The 27,037-nt window shown below is 38.9% G+C and overlaps 1 protein-coding gene and 1 non-coding gene across 2 annotated transcripts; one reads left to right on the top strand and one right to left on the bottom strand.

Moving 5' to 3' along the window:
* The first annotated feature begins 9 nt into the window (after positions 1-9).
* Positions 10-27,037, top strand: LOC141848329 (uncharacterized). The gene is made up of 2 exons (XM_074736365.1): positions 10-237; positions 26,282-27,037. Exons 1-2 carry the CDS (start codon positions 10-12, stop codon positions 27,035-27,037), a joined length of 984 nt encoding a protein of 327 aa, XP_074592466.1.
* LOC141812034 (small nucleolar RNA R71) lies at positions 25,617-25,722 on the bottom strand. Its single transcript, XR_012600231.1, has one exon. It is a non-coding gene; the product is annotated as a small nucleolar RNA R71 (small nucleolar RNA).

Here is a 27,037-nt window from a genome sequence, read left to right on the forward strand (position 1 = left end):
AGAAGAAGAATGCATCCTCAAGATGGTTTTGGATACGACATCCGAGTACCTCCAACGTTGGGCTTGGAAGATTTTGATTATTGGAAGTTAAGGATGGAGTACTTCTTGAAGATGGATATCGAGCAATGGTTTGCTCTAATAGAAGGATTTGAAGCCCCAATGGATAGCAAAGGAAAACTCCTCAAGGAAGAGGATTGGACCGAGGAGCAACTTCAAAAATCAAAGATAAACAACAAGGTAATTGAAATATTAGTAAATTCAATTCCTAACAATATATTGTGCAAGATAGGTAAATATAGAGATGCAAAAGAGCTATGGAGCATGTTGGTCAAGTTCCATGAATTCAAATGTCAATGCAAAGTGAAGATGAATCCAAAGAGGGAGACTCCTTGGAACAAGAAATCGAAGATTCGGAAGTTGAGAGGTGCTCAACATCCGAGGGACTCGACCTGAGAGCTGCTCAAACAAGAAATCGAAGATTCGGAAGTTGAGAGGTGCTCAACATCCGAGGAAGATGATGTGGAAGAAACTCTTACGTCAAGCATTGAGGGGGAGGATAGAACATTGACATTGGAACAAGATGGATTATCAACATCCGAAGTCAATGAGGAAGATCATGCCACCTCAACAAGTCAAGAGAACCCTAATCATGAAGGTATATCAATTTCAGTTCATAAAAATAAAGAACATATCACATGTTTTGAGTGTAGGAACAAAGGGCACTATAAGAGTAAGTGTCCACAATTAATCAAGAAGAAAGTTCAAATGATACCTAAGATAAAGGAGAAGCCAAAGGAAATTGGACCCTTGGTGCGAAAAGGCAAAGAGCACATTGTGTGCTTCACATGCAACCAAAGAGGACATTATCGAAATCAATGTCCAAGGGGGAGGCATCAACATAAGAACAAGGGAGAAGGCTCAAGTCTAGGGGGAGCTCCTAAGGTAAAATCGAAGGTATTACATTATAATGCTATTGCCATATATCATGATGAGCATGTTAGAAATAGATTTTATAATCTTGGTGCTAACTATCATGAAAATAGGAAGCATGGTAATTCTAAGGACAATTTTAGGTCACATCATGTTGAAACAACCCCACCTAAGGATAGAAAGAATTTAAGTAAAAATCCTAAGAAAACTAGACATATGCCTAGAAAAAGAAATATCAAAGGAAATCATGAAAAGTCAAAGATTAATGACTTGGAGAAAGAAAATCAAGTCTTGAGATCAAGACTTGACAAACTAGAAATGACCTTAGAGAAAATGACAAGTGAGATTAACTTGTCTAAAAACGAACACCTAGGTTTAGGTAAGCAAGAACCATTTAAAGGCAAGAAAGGTTTAGGATACAAACATAAATAAGGAAGATATGCCCTCATACCATAGAGTCCCATATAACTATGGAACTAATCCTAAGTCTAGAAGTCAAATCGAGAGTACAAGAGAGATTATTCCTAGTGTTAACCTTGATGACACTAGAATGACTAAGACTTCCAAGAAGTCTAAGAGAGTCATTAGGAAGGTATCTAGGGAAGTTATTCCTAGTGAGTACTTAGTGCACCCAAGGAGCTCCAATAGGTATTGGGTTCCTAAGAGTGTTATTTCTTCAAACTAAATGGGTATAGGATATGCCAATCTTAATTGGAAGGGTAGTTAACCCAACCATAATGAAGTTGGCATTTTAAGAGATTTTCAAAGTATTGTGATATTTTAGTGGAATCAATTTAGAATCTGGAATTGAGAAAGTTTCAAACTTTGAGTTTCTGTTTGACACGTTTGGCACGACTTGCACATACAAGTTTGCCCTAGGAAAATCAACTGGACTATAGAAGGGTAGGGGCAATGGAAACTAAACTGAAAATTGGCACGTAAGGTGTGTTTAGGGTTTCTGATGGTTAAGATAAGGTTAGGTTTCAGTTTCTAATAAGTTCCAGAAACTGATTTTCAGTTTCAGAAAGTTTCAGTCCAAATTGGCACAAGACAGTTTCAAATTGGCACATCAAGATAGTTTCAACATTGAAAAAGGGGTTAACTTCTTTGAATGTGAATTTTGACTTGTCTTAGGTATTTTTATCGAAATGGAATGGATAGTAGAATTGAGAAGTTTGGTTTTAAAACTATACTGATGTAGGGATTAACAAGGTTCAAGGTTGAATTTAGAAACTGATAACTGTCAACTTGAAACCCTTTTTGAATTCGATTTGGCATACAGTCAAATTCAAAGTCTCGATTTGAACCATTTGTGAATTTAACTAGAGAACTTCTGCTTAGTTTCAGTCTTTGAAGCTCATTTGATAAGTTTTAGGTTACTGTTTAGCTTCAGAGTTTCTGAAACTTTCAAAGCTTTCAGACCCATAATCGATCAATCGATCGATTATCAATTCGTCAGATCAAATAGAAACATTGATAATCGATAGATGGATTGATTACCAGTTCATTAGAATCGAACAGAACCCATGGTGCTCGATCGGTTGATCGATTACCAATTCGTTAGGAATCCAACAGAAACATTGGTGATCGATTAGTTGATCGATTACCAATCAATTTAAGTTAAAGCAGAATCCCTAGTAATCGACCTATTGATCGATTACACATGTGTGTAATCGATCGTTTGATCGATTAAAAATCATGAACAGAAACCCAGTTTGATCAATCAGTTGATTGATTAAGGGTTTAGTAATCGATCGGTTGATCGATACCGGTCGATTACCATTGACCGTAGGTGTAGATTCAAACCTTAAACTCCAAGCTCCATGACTTAAACCATTGACTTGTTAAAGGATTAGATCATTGTTGGTGTAATGATAACGGTTGGAACATGATTTGAGGGGGAGGTCTACCTCAAAATTATGAATTGAACAAGATGAGTGGATTCTGTGAAAATAATTTTTGATGTGTGCCAAAGGGGGAGAATGTAGAGTTAAACATATTGTCAAACATCAAAAAGGGGGAGATTGTTGGTGCAATCAACCTCAGGTCAATGTTGACCAGATTGGTCAAGCTCGGGTTGACTCGAGTTAGATTTTAATGTTTGATCAATATGTTGATTAGGAGTCGAATAAGTCTATGTTGACTAAATACTCAAGGTGAGAAGTCCAAGTGGGTTATGGAGGACCGGACACTTGGCACGAGACGAAAAGTCCAAGTGGATCATGGAGGACCAGACACTTGGCATGAGACTGGAAGTCCAAGAGGGTCGAGGAGCGAACTCTTGGCACGGGAAGTCCAAGAGTGTTGAGGAGCGAACTCTTGGCATGGACGAGATGAAGTCAGAGAGGGCTCGGTAGGTCGTTCTCCGGACTAGGTCAGAGAGGGCTCAATAGCTCGTTCTCTGGACCGGATGGAGTCGGAGAGGGCTCGGTAGCTCATTCTCTGGACCGGATGGAGTCAGAGAGGGCTTAGTAGCTCGTTCTCTGGATCGGATGGAGTCGGAGAGGGCTCGGTAGCTCGTTCTCCGGACTAGGTCAGAGAGGGCTCGGTAGCTCGTTCTCTGGACCGGATGGAGTCGGAGAGGGCTCGGTAGCTCGTTCTCCAGACTAGGTCATAGAGGGCTCGGCAGCTCGTTCTCTGGACTAGATGAAGTTGGAGAGGGCTCGGTAGCTCGTTCTCTGTACCGGACTATGATCGGAAAAGGTTTGGGAGCCTAGTCTCTGGATACATGGTCCAATATAGTTGGATTGGGTGCTTAGGTGAGACACAAGTGGGCTAAGTGAGGAATCGAATTCACCTCAGTGTAATCGATCACTGGATCGATTACAGAACATTATATGACAATTCGCAAAAGTCACAGAACGCACCATAATCGATTGGGCAATCGATTATGGTGAACTGTAATCGATCAAGTGATTGATTACATGTTTTATTGAGAAACCGAGTTACGGATGGTAATTGATCACTTGATTGATTACCATGCCTTAATCGATCAGGTGATCGATTAAGGTCTGTGGTAATCGATCAGTGCTTAGGATCGATTGATTACACGGTTTGTTGAGAAGCGATTTGCGGCGTTTAATCGATAGCTTGATCGATTAAGCTTCTCCTGGTATGTTCAGTCTGCTCTGATTTTTGCTTTTCTGATTTCTGGTATTGCTTCGCTAATCCACCTCTGAGCTTGCAGATGAAGTTTGAATAGATGAAACGGATAAGCTTGCAGATGGTTTGAATTCAAAGAACAGATAGATACGAGCTTGCTTTCCAAACGACTACTGAGCGAAGACTGACTTCGGCTGGAGAGGATGACTTCATTGGACCGAAGTGCTCAGAGAGGAGAGGAGCTCTTATAAGGTAAGAGGATGAAGAAGGAGGGTTCAGAGAAAAGGGGGTAAAAAAATTGTGAATCATGCTGAATAGTTCTCCGGCGTTCATTGTTCTTACTTGAGATCTGCCTGAGGTGTTGCAAGGAGGCTTGCTCTCGGGTGATTCTTCTGTTCTTATTTGAGGCAGTGGGCTGTAAGTCTTGATTCTGTAATTGCCTCAAGCTCCTTTCTCTGATCTTATTATTGCATATCTTTGTGAAACTTATTGTGGAGAGGTCTCTCCACCGAGAAGGAGGTATTATTTAGTCGGCTTTTGTCGGGGTGTGATCTACCGAAGATCAAGGGTTCGTCCACCTCATGGACACACCGAGGAGTAGGGGCAAGTTATCCCCGAACCTTGTATATCCTAGAGTTTGCATTGTGTTTTGTTTTTATTAGTTGTTTTTCTCTTGTTTCCACTGCGTACTAACTGTTTGTAGGAGAAAAACGTTCGATTCGCGATAAAAGGGCTATTCATCCCCCCCTCTAGCCATCTCACGATCTTCAACACTCCAAAGGCCATGTTTGGAGCACACGGGCGTGTCTCTAACCAGAGAACAACCCACCTTGAGACGTGCCCCATAGGCACGCCCGTGCCTACCTCCTTGCAGAATCCAGACATGGCCATGTCCCTCAGACACGGTCGTGCCTCCCACCAGAGAAGCCCCTGCTCTTGGCTGTGCCCAATAGACATGGACGTGTGTCCTCTAGAGAGTCATGCCAAGACATGGTTGTGTCCCCTAGATACGGCCGTGTTTTCCAACAGAAAAGAGCCAGCCTTAGCCCGTGCCTCAGAAGCACGGGCGTGTCTCCCAGTCAAGTGTAGAACCCATGACACGGCCGTATGACGGGGGCGTGCCTGGCTGATTTTTAGGGTCTTTTGTGGGGGCCTATAAATAGACTCCCTTAAGGGCCTTAGAAGGGGGAGACTTGGAGAGAGCCACCGCAGTGCACTAGAGCCGCCGACGCCTCATTTCGGAGTCAGATTCGACGATCCGTCCATCCGTCCGGATACTCCATCACATCTACATCTCGTCATCGAGGAGACTGCAGTTAGGAGAAGAAGGAGACTTTGATAAGTTCTTTTACTTGCTTTCCTCAAGGATTCTTGTATTATGATGCATTATTTACCTTCTCTTTCGTGTTGTAATCTCCCCGATATAGAGTAGTCCTCCAGATTTTAGGATTAGGAAGAATCAGAGTTATTGGATGATTGTAAACTTGTGATTCGATAATCTACCATGTTCTATGATGTTATTTGGCAATTGCTTTGTGGATTTGTGCTTAATACTTGTTTGATGATATACTTGTGAATAGTATGAATCCATGAGGGTAGAGATTATTCATTGTTTGAGGAATTCTTAGGATCGTACACCCGGGACGCCTCGTGACATGAGGAGAGTCTTAACCGGGCGTTCCGAAGGATTGTTTAAACTATGGATAATGATTATGAGGGATAACTAACGGTTACCTAGCATTGGGGAGAGGTCTCTTTTGGGATACCCTGTGATAGGGGGTAGGAATCTAGTAGTATTCTGGGGCGCCTGACGTGACACAGGAGAGCCTTGAACCAGACTATCTAGAATCACCTTAAACCAACCTAAGTAACATTAGAACACCAATGATTTATTCCTAGGAAATCTAACGAGGTCTAATTGGATAATTTGGTTAGAATCCCTACAATTGTGTAATAATTGAGGAATGATAAAGGATCCAAGTCAATCAATCAATACCCCGAGGAATCCGAAGTCCAAGAGTCACTTCCCATACATTGTGACAGTCGAATTCTATTTTCGAATTAAGGTCTAGGAACTCTAGAACACTCCATCTCCCCACACCAAACCTATTTCAACAATCTCTCTAATCTTATTGTGCTAGGATAGCAATTAATTCCATGCTCCCTGTGGATTCGATATCTTTATTACTTGACGACATTTCATATACTTGCGGAAGACTATCACATTACCAACTAAGACCAAGGGTTTTGGAGAATGACCCCAGATAACCCAAGATTGGGTTTGTTTCCACCTTTTATACTCACCCAAAACTACCCAGATTGTCCCTGGTTTACAAGGCTCCGCCTCAATGGATTTTTTACCTAGTAAACCCAGTTTTCTTCAATTAAACTCTGAACCAAAGTTGTAGAGAATTTAATTATCTTCAATTTGGGTGGTGGACCGACCCATAACTCCATCTGAGTCGAAAGTTATGTTGGTTCGAAGTTTGGTCTGCAGTTTGGGCAGAGCACCCAGCGCGACCGCTGTTTTGGAGGAACGGCCGTGCCATTTAGCACGGCCTAGAGCTGTTATCGTTCTGTACACCCTGAAGCAAAGTTGTAGATATTGAAGTTAGCTCCATTTTGAGGGGTGGCACGGCCCGTGGTTCAATCGGAGCTGAACGATATGCCGGTTTTACTTTAAGTCTGCAGAACTGTCCAGAATGTTAGGTAGACACGCCCATGTTCTTTCCGTCACACGGCCGTGCCTAGGAGGCACGGCCATGTGCTGCCGCTGCTTTGTTGGAAGGCACGCCCGTGCCTGTGAGGCACGATCTCACACGGTCGCGTCTCTGTCGAGAGGCACGGCCGTGCCTGTGAGGCACGACCAAAGCTAGATCAGCCTGAAGAAGTGGGCACGGCCGTGCCTGATAGGCACGACCCTTGCTGTCGTTAATCTGTTGGAGGGACACGGCTGTGTCTAGGCCGTGGGTATGTGAGGCACGGTCGTGTACTGCCTTGTTTCTTCTTCTCCTCCATTTCTTCGTGTTTGCTACATAAAGACTTCACCCGTGACAGCAAGCACGGCCAGCGTGAGCCTCTTTTTCTCCACTATTTGCTCCACCATCAATAATGCATCGTTTTGGCTCTAAATCACATCATGTTAAGCAAAATATAAAAAGAGCAGATCTCCGAGCAAAAGAGTAAAATATGCAATATAAAAGAATAAGGTGTGACAAAGTGTAGCATATGCAATAAATCGCAAGTAGATGAGCGTTAAAACAAAGCTAAAATACTATATATGATCTACGCTCATCACTACATCATCTCACGACGAGGATTTTATATGTGTGTGTGTGGATGTATTTGTAGCATGTTTGTGGTACATAGTGTGTAGTTTGTTTACTTTTTGCACTATCAGATTTCTTATTTCGTATCGATGTTTTGAAACTATAGCATGTTTCTTATTCGTGATTTCATAGTTGTACTTTTTATGTTTCCGCATACGTAACTTCAGATTTTTGTTACTATTCAAGTTTATTTGATAGTAGTGGTATAGATTTAGAATTTCATTTGTTAAGCATGGGTAGGATGTGTAAGTGGTCGTGTGGGTAACCTTTACTTTTGATTAGTTGTATATAATCTATATTTTGTAGTATGGATAGGTCGTGTGGGCCTTTAAATATGTTTGTATTCAGGTAATTATCATGGATACTGGGGAGATGCTTTCAAAATTTTTTGGACGGCTATCTCTCGGGTCGTGATAATGTATGTCTTTGGATTTGTAGAAGCTTATATGCGTGGTTGTGGTGTGGATTTGATATTGTTTCTGCTGCTAAACTTGTATTATTTTGTGGATTTATCGTATACATGTTTCAATTTTTGGGTAAATGTAATAGGTTAATAGTTTTTGGCTGTGTGGGCCTTTTATTTTATCTGTTGTTTGTTTGTGCTGTGTGTTGAAGGACGTGTAGTCCTTATTGCGGCCATGTAGGCCTGTATATATATATATATTTGTATTTAGGAAATGTCATTGTTACAGAGGAGATGCTGTCGAAATTTTTTAGACGGCCTCCCGGGACGTGACATTTCTGTCTTCAATCCGGCCATCTTCCATCCACCGAGGAGTCAACGAGATTTCCTTCTCCTCCATATCATTTCACCTACTGCTTCATCTACGGAGATTGCATCGGAGTTCGGGATTCCTTCCTTCACCGCATCCTTCCGTGGAGTTTTGTTGCCTCACATTCACCTCCAGCCAAGGCAATAGGGAGAATTATTAGATTAACTCTATTTACCATTTCTGAGCATAGATTAGATTTTTGGCATGTCAAGTGTTTGTTTAAATTCTCCTACAGTTTTGGATGTTGTTTGTCCTTAGATTTCTCTTGTTGTTTGTTTATTGATACACTTATTTACTTGTTGCACTCTTTACTGTGTTAATGTAATTTATTCTTAATACTTAGTGTTTTTTCATTATTTATATTTAGGACTCAATACAACAACCCATCCAATCCAAAAAGAAAATCCAAATCCCCAATTGTCTAATAACCACTAGGATTATCATACATCGGCTACAATCATTGGGAGATGACTCGAGTTACCCTATACTACCTTAGTTAGGGGATTCGATATTAATTAAGTTGGTGTGCACATTTAGATGACAATTTGATCCTCACATCAACTGGCTAGGTTCACTAGGTCAAAGCGACTGTGACAAGGAAAAAAGGACGAGGAGGACATAAGGGGTTGAGAGAATACAAGTTAAAATATCTGAAACTTACTGGGTTGGAACGGGAAGACCAAAGGAAGAAGATGGAGAAGGTGCGAGGTTGCACAGAGTGTTAAATTTGAGAGGTGTCCTAAGGTAATCGCCTTACGATTATACTATTTATTCGATAAATAACAATTCACTATTTGAGTGTGCATTCCGTATGTGTTTGAGTGGATCTTAAACTCGAGTACTGAATGTCCGCAATATGATTCATAGCGTGAGAGAATTTATAATTGGATCACAACTAGTGAGCATCTCTACACGTGTAATTATGAATGTATTGGAATTATCTCTAGTCGAGGAATTGATGAGCACGGACGTCATCGATTATATCGAGACTAGCACATTTTGAACTCTTGGTTAGCCAAGCAGTTGATCTCACTGCTGTCGATATTAGATGTTGAGAGTTAAACATGGATGCTGGTTAAAAGTAACCAGTTCATTGGAGTGACTTACTTTGAAACTTCATATGGTTCGATATATATATGTCAATGAAGATCTCAGTGCAGCTTAAGTGCGAGTTTCCTTTGACTAGCGGTATTGAAGTCATCTTGGTCATGGAGGCTTATACTTTGACATCTTAAGCAAGCATCTCCGAGGAGGTGTGGACTCGAGATGATTGAGTATAAATCAAAGTGTTCGAAGTTGTTGTTTGAATAGCCCACAGAGGATTCACCGCTCCTTGGAAAAGGAGACGTATACCCTGCGGTCGCTTGTCAGGATTGTTACTAAAAGTCTTTGGCAAAAGTATTACATGTTAAGAGTATGATACTCTTGAACACATGTACAAGTAACTTAAATCCATAAGACAAGAAAGCAGCTTGGGCTAGGTGTGACGTAGTCAGCATAGTGGGGACTGACACATAGATCATGTCTTGAACCAAGCGGGTATAAGACGATGAAAGGGACAAGACACGATACAGTATAGCTGCTGAAGGGTTTAGAGTTGTTCTTGAATCAATCATTGATTTTTCGATCAATTGGGGATCATGATGTATTACTAGGTGTCACTCATGATCATTTCGTAATTAATGGTTAATTACGGATGGCCAACATAACCGGGAACCTATTGGGTCACACGGATTACAAGTTTTCTGAAGGACTTAAAACGAGTTTGAGAATTGGATTCTCAAAATGAGAGAAATAAAATCTGGTTAGACCAGACAATGGATAAAATGATGGAACTCATCTTATGAAGATGAAATGAATGAAATTGATTTCGTTCAAATCAGAGGTCGTTTGGTTAGTGAACCAAATGATTCGATTTTGAACCGAATTGAACCAACATATTTTGGTTCATGGTGGAAGAGATTTTGGTAGAACGGATGAGATGAGGAGCTTTATCTTGTGAAGACGAAGTAAACAAAACTTATTTGGGTCAAATCGGAGTTCGTTTGGTTAGTGAACCAAATGAACCAAAAGATGAACCTGATTCGCTACAGTATTAGGGTTTTAAGTGATCCGGTTCAGGCAATGCATACTAGTTAACCAAACCCTAATTGAACCGGTTCAAGGTTTTTCCTTGGTTTTCCTGCTCGACTTGCACCGCACAGCTCCCTTTTCTCGTGATAAACATGGTAGTGCCCTTATCATCTTCAACACGAGAGAAGCGCCGCCCTCTCCAGGCTCCAGGTGAAGGCGGGCACCGAAAACCCTAGCCTTTCACGGCGCCAACAGGGGCTTCTTTCTTTCCCTTGAAGCGGCGGCCGACCACCTCTTTAAGGGAAGCCATCTTCCTCCACGTGACCGGCTTCTCCCTGTGTCACATTGCCACTCCCGTTCGTGCGAAGATGTGGCTGGACCGGAGAGAAACGCCATCGACCCCGATCCCGATTTAGGGCTACAAATCGTGTTCTTCTTCTCCGCTGTGGTTCCGCCGCCTGCGAGCATGGGAGAGGCTGCTGGAACTTCTTCTTCCCGCAGTGCTACGCTACTCCTCGCTGGTTGAATCCGCTCAGATGGCCGGCCGTTGGGGAAGCAAGAAGATGCAACTGAGTTTTCTTAGCAGTGTGGGAGAGAAGGAGAGGATACCACTACTACCGCCTCCTCTTTCACGACCGGAGTCCCTCTGCTGTAGCTGGTGTAGGACACCGCTGTTGCTTCTTCTTTCGTGACTTCCTCCTTGCGTTACTAGTCGGCAAATTAGAAGGCAGACAATTCTCTATTTCCCGATCGCCACTGGTTACTGCCAGAGTTGTGTTTACTTAGCAGTGTGGGAGAGAAGGAGAGGATATTGTTTGTGTCTTCCTTGTATTGGTTGTATGCGAGAATGCTGTCGGTGTGGGATTGTATTAGGTTTTGACGTCATAACTCTTGTATGATTGTTGGGAATTATTTTCGATAATTATACGAGTTATTTAGACGCTATCAATCAATCCCAATCGGTTGACGATCATCTACAATTCTCTCGGAAGCTTACGAAGTTTTTGGAGAATTGATCCATCATCACAGGAAAGAGTTTTCGATTGGTTGTCCGTTATCGACGATCAAAGGTTGACCACCGAAAGTTACATCGAGAATACGATTCTCGGTGATAGTTAGAAAGCCTTGAAAATCGATCGTGACAAACATTGTTGCGTGGTTTCTGGAATAAGACTTCTCTCGATTCGATCGTCATCGATCATCGGCTAGTAACGAAGACGATGACATTACTCGTGTCTTCTGAAGCCGTCCAGACAGGAGCTTGGCGTGGATCACCAGTAGAGGCGAGATTCGGATGAGTACCGCTCGATTGATATCAACACCACTCAACCGTCATCAGAAAGGTACGCGTAGAATAATTTTACTATTCTACAAAATTTTAATTTCCTACCATGCCTTGTACTTGTTATTTTCTATTTATGCATGCGTGTGTTGTTTAATAATTTAGCTATAATTATTTGTTTATTTCTGCTGCGCACGTTTCTGAAACGTGTAAATACGCGTATTGCACCGGGACGACCCCAACACAGAGGTCACACGAGTTAGGGTTTTTTAGTGCGTGGAGAAGAAGGAGAAGGTAAATATCTCGCTTAAATCAAATCCCCGTTAGATCTCCACCGTTAAAAGTCAGATCAAAGGATAAGATGAGGTGATAAATAATTTAAAAGGCATGTGGTAGTGTCCTTGATTAATTCAAATTGAGATAGGATTAAAACTCGTGGAGTAATTCAATGTTTTTGGTTTGACTCGAGTCCAGTCAGTCAGACTTCGCGTCCTTTGACTAGACTAATTCGGGAGGCTTATAATCCGGAGGGTTATTTAGTGATGACCTGGACGTCGGGTATAAGGAGCATACGAAGGAAATAGAATAAATATAAGAAACCAAATTAAACCCCAACCTTCGATCCTGGTCTCAGTATGCTTCCTTAAGCATCGCCGACCTCATGACTCAGTCTTGGCACGCCTTCAGCATTATGTGCCAACCTCATGACTCGGTCTCGGCACGCCTCCTGCATCAAGTGCCGACCTCATGACTCAGTCTCGGCATGCCTCCCGCGTCACGTGCCAACCTCATGACTCGGTCTGGGCACGCCTCTAGCATTATGTGCCTACCTCATGACTAAGTCTCAGCATGCCTCCTGCATCACTCGTCGACCTCATGACTCAGTCTTGGCACACCTCCTGCATCACGTGCCAACCTCATGACTTAGTCTCGGCATGCCTCCTGCATCACATGCCGACCTCATGACTCGGTCTTGGCACACCTTCAATATCATGTGCCGACCTCATGACTCGATCTTGGCACACCTTTTGCATCACGCGCTAACCTCATAACTTGGTCTTGACACGCTTCTTGCATTCAGGGTTAACCTTCGGCACGTGATATTTATTTGAAGACATGGTCATTTCACTTAAATCAGGGAGCACAGAACTGATTCTTCCATGAAAATAGGAACGCATTTTCAAATATTTAGCAACAGATGGAATCTTCCTAGATGGAACAAGTATGTCATAATATTTCTCAAACGGTTGCTAATATTTCGAAGATCAACTACTATAAAAAGGTAGCACATGTCCATGGGCACAGGTACGCACACATAAACCCCAACTTCCCCAAGCCCTTGAAACTGTTTTCTCATGTCGAATCCTAACTTGAGCGTCGGAGTGACTTGCAAGGAACCCCACTTCTCGGTGCCATTCTAACCCTCTTTTTGGAGTGTCTTGTAGGTTTTTCTTCTTCCGCAGCCCCATTACAGAAGTGTGCACATCGGCCAAGCCTTGAACCAACGTTTTAACCATCCATGGTGTATTGGTCGGTCAACCTCATGCTCTTTTCCAGCCATCAGCTGCCTTCCACGAAGTGTTGCCCTTTTCCTCCTGTAATGGCATCTTCCCACTAAACTAGTCAATTGTTCCGCCTATTAGAATTTTGGAATCATAAATATAATTATAAATGTCTAATACAATCAATTATATAAGTCATAAATTAATATGGTTAAAATTATTATTAAAGAATTTGACTTAAGAGCTTAATTATCATGAATATAATACACATGTGTAATTTCTAACTTATTGAGGGGTCAAATTAGAAATAAGTAAACTTAGATAATTATAAATATGGGTTATGGTCCCAATTTGCAAAATGACATTTTGTTTTGTACCCTATCAATAAAACTCTCTAGAGTTTAAGAAAATCTACAAATTGAAGATTATTGTTCAAAATCAACTGCAAACTATGAGTTCTGATATGTTTCAACAATTCTGATTATTATGTTTGTGATTTCTTAAGCATTGAATAGAGTTTAGGATTTTATGTTGAAATTTCCTTATCAATTTTATCAAAAATGTTTTTAGAGTGAGGTTATTCCAAATTTTTAAGAAATTATTCTATTTTGGTTGTTCATGTGCCTATTATTCTGTTCTATCTTTCCATCCATTTGTTCATAGTTGAAAATGGAGAAATTTGATTTGGAATTTGGCTATCAGAATACAAAATCAAATCCAAGCAGATTTTCAATGGCATAAGTGACCCACGAGGGCCGACCCTGATGGGATAAGTGATCATCGGAAATCACCGTCGAAAATCCACTACAACAAATTTGACTTTTCGCAACGCTTAATTAATCTATCTGCAGCGCACATCGCATGCTGCATAACCTTAAGCTGTTGAAACTTATAATACATCCGCAGCGCGCGCCTGTACACTACAGAAAATTACATCCACGACACGCGGGCGCGAGCTACAGAAAATTGCATCCGCAGCGTGCGCCCGTGCGCTGCGGATAAGTGCATCTGCATCGCACGTACGCTGCGGATAATTACATTCTTAAGGTACAATATACCCTATATATACAAATATAATACAAATACAAATAATTATAAAATCAAAGCTCTAACATTTATAATCCAACACACAAATACCACATACAAATATCATATAAAATTATAATAGACACATTCACAATTATAAAATCAGATCTCAAATAATTATAATATATTCCTGAATTCCTCTTTGTTTTATTAGGGAAAGAATCTGGTTGGCAGGTACAGGTGGATATCCCTGAAGAGCAGCACAATTGCAAGCATATCTGGGAGTTTAACATGGAGGTTCGAACGCAGTATGTAAAATGCAGATTTTGTGGAAGTAACACGAGCCAAAGAGCCCGTGGGCATTGTATGGTATGCCTTCTAACTACTTGTACAATGTGTGCTGACTACTATTTGGGGTTGGATATTAAAGTTGAGATAGCTCCACCACAGAAATTTGATAATTCTGCACTTATACCTGAGTTACTTAACTATATTTCTTACCTACAATATGAGGTGCAAAGACTGCAGGAAGAATTGAATACACTCAAAAAAGCGCATGATGATGATTTGACTTCAATTATGGAAGAAGAATTTTCACAAATGGAGGTTAGAAGAGCAGAAAAGGGAAAAGAGCAAGTCACATATTTAGAAGAATTGATGGTCACTAAAATATCAGATGGGCAATATCATCAAAAGCGGGTAGTCAACAAATTATATAATGTGACGGTAACTTTTGAAATTTCAGATATACCACCCTTTTCAGTAAATGCAATTCTAGATACAGGGGCATCAGAAATAACCATCAACATTTAGTTAGATAAAACAATCCAAACTAGTAACAAAAATTTATCTTTACTATAAAAAATATATGGTCAAATCATTAGCATTTATATTAGTTAGACAAAACTATAAATATTGATGCCCAAGCGACTGTGCTTCCTATTGCATCCTCGAGAAAAAATATCTCTTCGTTTGGTCAAATTAGCTATATTGTCACAAATAGTTTGCTTTTTTGCCTTCATACCCCTGGAGTAGTTGTGATTGACTAAGCAAGCAATCTCTAGATTTGCAGAGGTTGATAATAAGCTTCACTAGGAGATCCCTTTCCTATCTTTTCTTTCAAAGGAGTTAGTATCCCATAATGAGATCATAGATGGATAAAAGCTTGGTGCATTCAATTCCTTGATGCATAATGCAACTTCCTTCTCTTCCTTGGCACTGGAGGAAAAAATCAAGTTTATTTAATTGGAATCCTAGCTATCTATGTAAATAAACATTCTGAAATGAGAATTACTTTTGGTCAATGTTTGCATTTAGTTTTATGCAAGTGTCCACTTAATCTATATTGTAGATAAACATGGTGTGCGGAGTCACACACAGAAGACCATGTTATCAGTTCCTTGTAGATTATAAACAGTGTTCACAACCAAGATGGATTGGACAAACCATTGGACTGGTTGTAGTGTAATTTGGTCTTAGTCTGTCTTGACTATAGAATTACACTAGTACACTTAGTGTGTATTGAGCAGGACCACCTGAGGATTGTTCGATTTATACTGACTATATAATCGAACTAAACCTCTGTTACTATCGATGTACATGCTCTTAATCCCAATATAATAACAAACACATGTACTTAGTATATACTTCTTTGATTCATCAACGGGTGAGATTTAGAGCGATAGATCAAAAGGCCCGATGAGTTGAGAAGTAGTATTATGTACATGGTGTGTTGTTGATTATAGAAGGAAACTGTGTCCTATAATCTAGGTTGATGATGTCCCCTTGAGAAGTTCATAAAGGATTATCATGTAAACCTTGCAGGTGGACTTAGTTCCGCATGATAACAAAGGTTGAGTGGTACTACTCTTGGATTAGAAGTTGATTAAATTCGAGTTGTCAGTAACTCATTTAATTGACGGACATACGATATCTTAAACACAGGGAGATTGATGTACTTATAGTAAGAAGGAGCCCATATTATAATATGGGATTGGTGCGGTAGTGCAATAATAACTCTTTAGTGGAATGAGTTATTATTGATGGACTTAAGCTGTGTGTTCAGGAGGAACTTGGGAAGCTTAAGCCCATCGGAAGACCATAACCAATTCCTCCTCGAGGTCCCTACTGTAGCCTCTGAAAATCCTCGAATCCACCAAAGAGAATTCTGGAAGAGTTTCGGATAGGAAATTCTGTTGAGAATTTTTTCGGAGAAAAATTCTGTTAGGAATTTCTGTTAAGAAATTCTGTTGAGAATTTTTCTAGAAGAAAAAATTCTATTAAGAATTTTTTCCCGAGAAAAAAAAATTCTGTTAGGAATTTCTGTTAAGAATTTCCGTTACAAAATTCTATTTAAGAATTCTATTTCTTCCACAGACAAAATTTATTATAAAATTTTGTGAATTAATTTTATTAAATTAACAAAATATTAATTATGGAATCTCGCTAAATATTAACGAGATATAATTAAAAATATTTTGTTAAAGATAAGAATAAAATTAATAGAATGGAAATTTATTAAAAAGATAAAATCTTATAAGAGATATAATTAAAAGATTGTTAGATTCTTTCTAATAAAATCTTATAAGAGATAAAATAAATCTAGATAAGATAAGTTTATTAGATTATTTTTAATAAATTTTTCTTAAAAGATTCTATTAGAACTTTTCTAACTGAATCTGGATAAGAAAATTTATTAGAATCTTTTTTAAATTTCCATGATGGCTTGACTATATAAAAGAGGGTTTAGAGGAGGTGGAAAGAACACAATTTTAGTTTTCCTCCTCTCCTAGGGCCGGCGGCAAAGAGAGGCAACCTCTCCTTCTTTACCCGTCGCCCACCTCCCCTCTCTTCCTCTCTAGGGTCGGCGCCCATAGCCATCTTCTTCCTCCCTTCTAGTTTCTTGCTAGGACAGGACACAACGAAGGATCTCCTCCTTAGTAGGGCTGGCGACATTGAGAAGAGAAGGAAGGAAAGAAAAGAAGGAAGAAGAAGGAAGAAAGCCTTTAGTTTCCTTGCCATCGGAAGAGAAGAGTTTTGGTGGAGATATCTCGAAGGATCGTTGTCCACACAACGTTTGAGAAGAGGAGAGGACATACAGTAGAAGATCAAGGGGTCATCTACTACTTCAAGACATCCCGAAAGAAAAGGTGCAAGTTTATTGTTTTCGCTCTAAATAAATTGTTCCCTTTATCTTGGATCCTGCAAACCAAACACAAGAGCTCAATGATCTAAATGCATTGATCAAACTTTGGTTTGATCAACTATGAGGGCAACTTAAATCCGTTTCCGAAAAAAATTTTGTTCTGTAAGAATTCACCGAAACGGGTTTCCTAGTGTTTCCCAACAATAATGAAAGTCCAAACTAAACACATATAAGAAAGCAATTAGTGTTCTTAAATTAAAAATGCATATAAAAGTGAACAAAGTATGACAAACTAAAAAATAGTTAGGTCTTTGAAATGTTGCACAAACTAAATCGATCAAAAAAGATATATACATATATCTAGATATAGAGATGTTTGAAGCAACTTCACTATTATGCTTGCAAGAAGAACTTTATTGTGTAATTTGGTATAAAGAATCAACAATAAATTGAGAACAGTTTAACTTACTGACACAGAAAACCCTTTTGATAAATGAAAAAACACAGCCAACATCCCTTTGAAGAAAGATATTATTAGGACCCTAATTTTTGCTTTAAGTTTGCTCCTAAACTAGTACTAAAACTAAGATAACAATATAAAACCAGCATCCTAAACTAGTACTAAAACTAAGTTTACTCCTTGACAACCCTAGATTTGCAATGAGTCACGAGTAGGGTTGCAAATTAGAATTTATAAATTTATCCAAAACCCACATGAATTCAAGCAAATGAACTATAGGGGCCTCGAGTCGTATTTTTCCAAGGACTAGTAGCAAATTGTTCAATTCAAGCTTATCGTGTCGTTCTTTTTGGGTTTTCTATGGAAATAGGGGGTTTTTGAGGTTTTGAAATGAAATGTAAATTTAAATTCAGAAAATAAATGAATAATACAATGTAATAATAATGATGAGCTGTCAAACCAAAGTACCAAATGAACCTAAGATGCAATTCAAACTCCTATCTAAACCCTAAACCTTAACTGTTTAAATCATAACTTTTGTAATACCCGAAATTTTTCCTTCAATAATTTCTGGATATTTATTTATAAATGATAGATTAATTATGACAAAAAGGAATTAGTATAAAATGCTAACTCAGGTCTAAGAATGGCCTAAAATGTGGCTTGTAATGGGTTAAATTTATGTAGGTTGTGCTAAAAAGAAATGTGGAGGTGCAAGGATTTGAACCTTGGACCCCTAATAGATATAGCAAGCCTTAGACCATATGGGCAAGTGAAGATTTCTTGATAAAAACATGGAGGAAATGTCACTTAAGGCTAAGGGTTTATGAGATGGCATACAACCAAACGAAGAGGCACTTAGTGGTCTTGCTACGTGGAGTTATGGGGAGTTAGAGAAGTTACCACCTCGGGTTGTAACTTCTGTCCCGTTCACCTCTTTATAAACCCTTCTCCTCACCGAGAACAAGAGTTTTCACGTTGCCTACTCTTCCTCTCTGTGCTCTCTTCTTCTCTGACCCAAGGCATTGGAGACTTCTCCCTCAACCAGGAGAACTAGCGCACGGGCTAAGGAAGGGCTAAGGAAGGGTTCTCTGTTGGGTAAAATCGTTAGGAACTTCAGAACCAAGGTAAGTTTCTTCTCACCTGCAGTATAATGGTTAAAGTTTAGGCGTTTACGCTGTATAATAGATCAGGGTTTATGTGGTTACTGATTTCTGAACTGGTATTCTGATTTAAAAGTTTAAAGCATGTTTTAGGGTGAACTGCACTGTGATTATGCGAATATAACCAAAAGATTCATGTTTATAACTCCTACATGAACTGTGATTATGCTAATTTAACCAAAGATTCATGTTTATAACGTTAAGTTTGAAAGGTAGGATTATAGGATAGTTTCATAGAGTTTTATTTGGGAAAAAAATCGATTCTGTGAATTGATCAGAAGGGTTTGTAATCGATCACTGGATCGATTACCAGAAGGGTAATCGACCAACAGATCGATTAATAGCTTTAAAGAGGAAAAAGTTACGTAAATCAATCGATCAAGTGATCGATTAAGAGGGGTAATCGATCACCCGATCGATTACCAAGCCTCGGGAGAAGAAACTACGACACCTAATCGATCAAGTGATCGATTAAGAGAGAGGGTAATCGATCACTTGATCGATTACCAAGCCTTCTGTGAACGTAACTTGTAATCGATCGTTAGATCGATTACAAGGGCACTTAATCGATCATCTGATCGATTAAGCCCTCTGGTTTGATCGGATTGGGTTCCAGATAGGTAAACTTTATGATTGCATGTTTTACCAGGTTCGGCTAAACTTAGGTTAGGCTTAAAATGATGTTCTAAACATAACCAGAGAGTTTTGACTACCCTAAAGAAAGGTTAAGGTCAAATTTAGGGTTCAATGTTATTAGCCATAGGGTTATGTTATACTCTATGCAAAAGGTATGCTATAAGTTTAAATTAAATATGAATGTTCACCATGCTATGAAAGAAAAATGAAAAGGAACATTCCTGTGAAAATGAAAAAGAAAGTATAAAGTTATTTTACTTTGATGAAAGGCTTGTACCGGAACCTGAAAAGGATCCAAGGGATGGGCTCCTTAAGAACGCCCCTAGGTTGAAGGACATTAGAGAAGACCTAGTATGCAGGTAGGTCGAGACTAGCTATCTCGTACTTACTTGAAGGAAATGCGCGCGAGTAACGAATGGGTACAAGCCAGGGGACCCCAACAATGTTGATTATGTTTATCTAATAAGTTAACATATTTTTGAAAAACGAATGGTTAACATGTTGAATGTATGTAATATGAAATGTTAATGTGCTTTCCATGTTATATGCTAGAAAGGATATAATTTAATGACATTCGGATTTTGTGAGTAGGAAAGAAACTTACTAAGCTTTGTGCTTATAGATTTCTTCCTTATATTGCAGATCCAATTAACAGGTACTGAGCAAGAGGAGGCAGCGGGATAGGGCTAAAGAGATGTGTGTGGTGGTGACTTGACAAAGTCCTGGCCATGCAAATATTTTATATCTGCATGTTAGTTGTAGTTGTTTAAAACTATCATGTTATAATGATTCCCTGACTAGACTTTATCATCTAGACTTATCATGCTACTAAATTCTAATTATTGTATACGGATCTATGTTTTGTGATAATGTTTTATTTTTCCGCTGCAAAGTTTTAGATTTTTCGTATATGATAGTAGCATGTATGAATGAATGTAGTAAACTGTAGCGTCCGTCAAAGGCTCTGGTAAGGGCGGGCGTTACATCACCCTTCATGATTAATTGAGGTAAATGCATCACACTAAATCTCTCGAGGTTGTTTTCAATAGATAAATCAGTGGCTCTCACCCTAATTCTAATTCATGATCAAAGTAAAGTAAAAGCAACTTAAGTTTCATACATTTCCATAGGCTTGTTTGTTTTCTACTCTCCACCACCATTCATAATTTGGAATCCACATATACTAGGCTTATTCAAGACGTAAAGAGATCATGAACTGAAACAAATGAAATAAGAATTTAGAAATGGAAATGCAAGAGAAAAGAAATTGAACTAAGAAATTGAATGCTAGTGGTAGACATGGGCATAATTAAACTCCTTTCTTCCTAACTTCCTTCTTTTGCATCCCATTTGTTTCCATGTTCTTTTCAGATTCATGAATCAAGGATAAGTCAAACCCATTAGGTTCTCCTTGTTGATACAAACTCCTTCTCTTTTCTTCATTTTTCCTCAAAACTCACCAAATGTGTCATTTTTATTTTCCCTTTGAAATTTAACCAAATTTTTTCACATTTGGGTTTTACAAGAGATATGAAATAGCATCCAATCATCAGAAACCAAAATTCACTCCACATGAAACCGCAATTTCAATGTATCATTGGCACATTCTTTTCCAAAAATTACTGAAATTGGATTTGATACTTTGCTTGTTCTCTCTTGTTTCTTGCTGTTTTGCCTCCATTCTTTTTTCATAATGAAGCTTGATTGATAATGCTAATAGCCATGCAAAGTTATGTGCAATTCAAATTCGGATTAGTAGCTCAAAACTTGTAGGAATGGGCTGAAACAAACCAAAACTGCAAAACTGTTTTCTGATTTTTTTTCTCTACTATTTTTCTTTGATTCTTTTCTGATCTGTTGCAGCTGCACTTTGAAAGTTTAAAATCTGAATTTGTTGTTTAGGAAGTAACTGAATGGAAGTGGATTTTTATAGGATTCATCAACTGATCTGATTCTTGATACATTCCTTGAAACATTTAACATCATTTTTTTTTTCTCTTTTTTTTTTCTGTTTTCTGCTTCTTCTTTTTTTCTGAATTTTTTCTCAATCTGATCTGACTTGATCTTGCTTCACAAGTTCTTGCATTTCCATCCTAATTCTCCAAATGAATTTCAATTGATTTGTTGAAGAAAATCCAAGCAAAACAACTTCAAACTATATTTTTTTTCTTCAACATTTTTTTCCTTCTTTTCAAACTGTGATCACTGATCATAGATGCACATTTGCATTTCTTCAAACCATCAATAGCTTCTTAGCACAGTAGCTTCAATAAATAGTTTACAACAACTCTCAAGGGTTTTAAAAATCCAGAATTTGGCACATTCCACTTGATTTGGCACATTGATCTAACATTTGATTTCCACTTGGTTTACCAATTCAATTTCCACAATTTGAATCCTCCTTTTCACAATCATTTCTGAGCATTTCTTTAACATTCTTTTTTTTTCTTTAATCCGGCCATGAAACCAATTCTCAAATGCCCAAATCCGGCCACTAAACAAGTCAACTTCTTATTTTCATCTTCATAACTTCTCATCAATAGAGAACCCTCCAAATGACTCCTCAATGTATTACATTGCAAGCATGACTCAAACCATCCTCCTTTGGCACACTTCTTCTTCTTTTCTCAAAAAAAAATTTTTTCTTCGAAATTTCAAACCTCCTCCCCCACATTTAAATCTTTGACCGTCTCAGGCAAAGGAACATTAATAACATTCAAAAATACCCATATCCAAGATAGCATAAAAATTTGAACCAAAAATGTGGATGAAAAAGATTAAAGAGAAATGGAGACATGGAATTGTATGGGTTATGACAAAATTTTAAAACCTATATAAATGTGGACCAATCATAGATATTGTAGCCTTGAAATAAAACTAGCAAGTTCTAGATTGGCAATCACTTAAGTGCATCACATAAAATGGTTAACCTCACTAGGTATAAAAATCACATTTTCTCAAGTTCATCAATCTAGGTTCTATTACTAAGGGTCATGCAAGCATTCAAAAGTGTTCATCCATGGACTTAAATCCTAGAATAATCAATCAAATTTAATTCTCTTTCAAGAGCTTCTAACATAATGTAAAGAAATCCTAGGGGGGTACACTTTCAAGGTTCTTATTCCCTACCCTAAATCATGCATGCAAGGGATTTTTTTTAACATGCTCATGAAAATGAACTTTATTACTGATTTAAACTGAAAATGCAAAATAAAAACCAAGCATGATATTAACAATGAAAATAAAGTGTAAAGTTGGAACAAACTCTCCTGAATCCTGGCGGTTGTAGAAGATTCAGTAATAAAATCCATGCTGATAATGGAATGGATCGGGGAGAGGTAAGCATCTTCATAATATGGCCACGAATGTGCTGAGTTGCTTTCTTAAAATTCATCACCTCCTTGGATGGTATCTCAGGTGGTCGAAGGTGATTCCGATGGAGTACCCACTTGGGGAAGCTCGATTGTTGCTTGAATTGTTGGGGCCTTTTTCAGCATAAATCGAGACTTTATCAACCTTGGAAGAGTACAATCTGATGTTTCAAATAAATCTGCAAGGCCAAAAATAGAACCAATCTTCCACACGCATGTGGAGTAAGAAAGAGCAGAAATAGTAATATCAAACTGTGTAGGGCATGTATATAGAAATGAATCACATCCAATAAAATCAAAAACTGGTACCTCTATAATATTTTCTGAATGATGGGCATGAATACTAACCGTGGATGAATAGGAGGTACCTGAAGCATAACAAATACTGAGTGATCACAAATAGGCCCTAATTGCTGACTGTGTGGCTCTACAACTTCATCATCCTCGAATGAGGGTTCCTGCTCTGACTCAAATGAATGTATACTAACTGGAAGTGATTCTTGGGGTATTGCATCCATGCAATCCCCTACACTTAAATATCTCTCCTCTGAATCCTCTGATTCCTCAATCACTAATGGTGGTCCCTGGGGCTCAGTGCAATCCCCTACACCCATTTAAACATCTTCAACTATAAATGACTCAAGACTAGGTTCCAGAACAACTTTCTGAATAATCAATGTATCCTCTCCATCATCCAAAATGAAATCAACCTGTGCCTTTGTGTTTCTTGAATTTTGTTCACCATTAATTGCTGTAAAATCCATTTCAGAGCTGACTTATGTGGGAGAAGGAGTTGCTGAAATTTTTGATCTTTGAGCCTGCAATTGATTCATGCTATTTAAAAGTTGTTCAACTTGTCTTTCAAGATTTTGAAAAGCATATACATTTTTTTGATTTGTTGTTGTAGCAAGATTAGTTGTTCTTGAAAGATTCCACTAGAACTCCCATAGTCTTCTTGGTTTGAATTTGAATCTTGAAAATAGGTGGACTGCTGAAAATTCTCTAAAATCTGTCCACTTTGAGAAAATTATTGTTGACATTGATTTGGGAGTTGAAATGGATGGTTTTGATGCTGAAAATTCCCTTGAAAATTTCATGACTGTTGCTGAAAATTATTTCCTTGAAAATTTTGATTTTGGGGCTGCTGAAAATTGCTTGAAAATTATTGAAAATTCTGGTTTTGGAAGCTTTGAATGGGCTGCTCAAAATTTTGAAATGATTGCTGAAATTGTTGTTGAAATTGAGGCTGTGAATACTGAAATTGGGGCTGAAAATTGTTGTAATTTTGTTGGAACTGCCCACTCTGAAAATTCTGGTTCTGAGGTTGAAATTGTTGATCCACATGTGGAAAACCTTGATATGGCTCCTGCAAATAAAAATTTTGTTGTTCAGATTGTTGATAAAATTGTTGTTGATAAAAAGAATTTCCATACATTTTAGAAACCAACAATGATCAAAGCAACAATAAAGGAGATTATTCATAAGCTCAAATCAAACAATTCCTACTAGTTATTCCCCGGCAACGGCGCCAAAATTTGACAACCCTAGATTTGCTATGCAATGTCACGAGTAGGGTTGCAAATTGATTTTAAATTTATCGAAAACCCTGATGAATTCAAGCAAATGAAGTATAGGGGCCTCGAGTCGTATTTTTCCAAGGACTAGTAGAAAATTGTTAATTTGAGCTTTCGTGTCGTTCTTTTTGGGTTTTCTAATGTAAATGGGTTTTGGGGTTTTGAAATGAAATGTAAATGAAAAAAAATAAATGAAAAATACAATGTAATAATAAAAATGAAGCTGTCAAACCAAAGTATCAAATAAACCTAAGATGCAATTCAAAAGGAAGGTTCTAATCGTCTCGAATCAACTACCACACAAAAAAATCATGAATCTAAGTATTTCAAAGGAAACAACAGCATTCAGCAACAACTAAAATCAATCACGGTGGCTGTAAACATAAAATCAGAAAAGTTCAGAAACAAAGAAATTAGAAACTACAAAATACATCCATCCCTCTTCTTCTGATTACTTCTCCTTAGATGGGTGTCAAACAAGCTATTGAATCCAATTGAAGTCTTCCACGCCGGTCTCTGTGTGTTTTCTTGCTGCCCAAACCCAGAAAAACGCGAGAAAAATCCTCTCCAGACGAAAATCAAGCTGTGCAGATCCCTTTTCAGCTGGCAAAATGGGATTTCCGCCTTCTACGCGCTCCGATGATGCTTCTGTTGATACAAGGCAACTCCACGATCCTAGGAGAACCCCTCCGCGAACCGCGAGCTCGGATTGTACAAATGAACGTCAGAAAATGCGAAAATAGACCTCAGCACCGCCGGTGAGTGTTACACGTAGGTCCAATCCAGTAGAGTTCCCTTTCTATCCTGAAATCGAAAGAACATACCGAAGGAGACTTCACTCTCAAAGATTTAACACTCAAGAAGACACATCAGAGACTATGGCTCAAAAGTCCTTGGAAGACTACGCTGCACCTTAGGCGAGAGGAATGATATTGTGCATCGCCGTATCAAACATTGAAGCATTAAACTTTGAATTCAAACCTGGATTTATTGCTATGATACAACAGAATTAGTTTGACGGTGAACTAAATGAAGACCCGAACTTGCACTTGGAGATATTTTCAAATCATTGCAATACTCTGAGGATGCAAGGGGTCAGCTTCAATGTCATTAGACTCATGCTTTTCAAGTTCTCTCTCCGTGACAGGGCAAAGTCTTGGTATCACTCTCTACCTCCTAATGGTATTAATACTTGGTAACAGTGTGAGCAGATATTCCTGAACAAATTTTACCCCCCAAGTAAGAGGGTCCACATGAGAAATATGATTTCAAACTTTATGCAGATGGAAGGAGAATCACTATTCGAAGCTTCGGATAGATTAAAGGAATGTTGAGGAAGTGTCCACATCATGGATTTGAACGTTGGCTTATTATCCACGCCTTCTACAATGGAATCAATTATTCGACAAAGGTTTACTTGGATTCTGCTGTAGGAGGTGCACTCATGAATAAGAGCCTTGAAGAAGCCGATGAATTAATTGAAAATGTGGTGCTTAATCATCATCAATGGGCCAACGAGTGAAGTAGCATGACAAGAACTCCTGGGAAGTATGATGTAGATACCCTCACTAGACTGAATGCGCAGATGGATGCCGTTAGTAAAAAGGTATAAAATATGAGCATTGGAAAGGTCAATGCAGTTGCTACGCCTTGTGATATTTGTGGGGATTCTAGCCACACAAAGGACATGTGTCAAGTGGGAGCATTGCAAGCCTAGATTGCCCAGTATGAACAGTGCGATGTAGTTGGTACATACAACCAAAATAACAACCCGTACTCAAACTCCTACAATCTGGGTTGGAGAAATCACCCTAATTTTTCCTACCGCAATAATCAGAGGTCTTCCTATCAAAATGCGCCCAAACAAAGTGAGGAAGTATCAGACACTTAGAAAATCTTGAAGATTTTGGAACAGTTGCAAAGTGACATGGTCAAGGTTAATGAAAAATTGGAAGACCATGACAAGAGGATGAAGATGCAGGAGACTCAGATTGCTCAGATCAACTCTTCTCTCTCTTCCAGAACAGTGGGTGCACTCCCGGGAAAGCCAGATTTCAATCCAATGGAGCATTGCAAAGCCATAGAGCTTAGGAGCGGACAGACCTTGAAGGACAAAGAACCTCAAGTGACTGCTCCTTTGGAAGGTATTTCACTCCCATCAGCCGTCGAGCAACCTCTTTCCTCTACAGCTATTATTGAAGATAAACTGGAGGAAGTTGAGACCGCTACGCCCACTGATGTACCAACAAAGAAACCATATGTGAGGAGTATACCTTTCCCACAAAGGCTCCTATACAAAGAGAAGGATGATGAGATTGAGAGGCTCCACAACAGAGTTAAAGATATTATGTTGGGCATTCCCCTTCTCGATGCTCTTATCGAGATGCCAAAATTTGTTAAACTTATCAAGGGGCTCATGTCCACAAAGAACATCACTTTGGCCAAGAACACTGTAGCACTAACGGAGGAAGTAAGTGCAAAAATTCTGAACAACAAGACTCCTCCTAAGCTCAAGGATCCAGGTAGCTTTATCATTCCATGCAAGATTAATAATATCTCAATTGGTAGAGCTTTCTGTGACTTAGGTGCCAGTGTGAGCATTATCCCATATGCAACAAGTGAAAAATATGGGTATACGGATCTTAAACTCACTACCATGGCCATCCAATGA

The sequence above is a fragment of the Curcuma longa genome, chromosome 17 (assembly GCF_044706935.1).
Source record: "Curcuma longa cultivar G26 ecotype Majalengka, Jawa Barat chromosome 17, ITB_CL_G26_1.1, whole genome shotgun sequence".
NCBI classification, from domain to species: Eukaryota; Viridiplantae; Streptophyta; class Magnoliopsida; order Zingiberales; family Zingiberaceae; genus Curcuma; species Curcuma longa.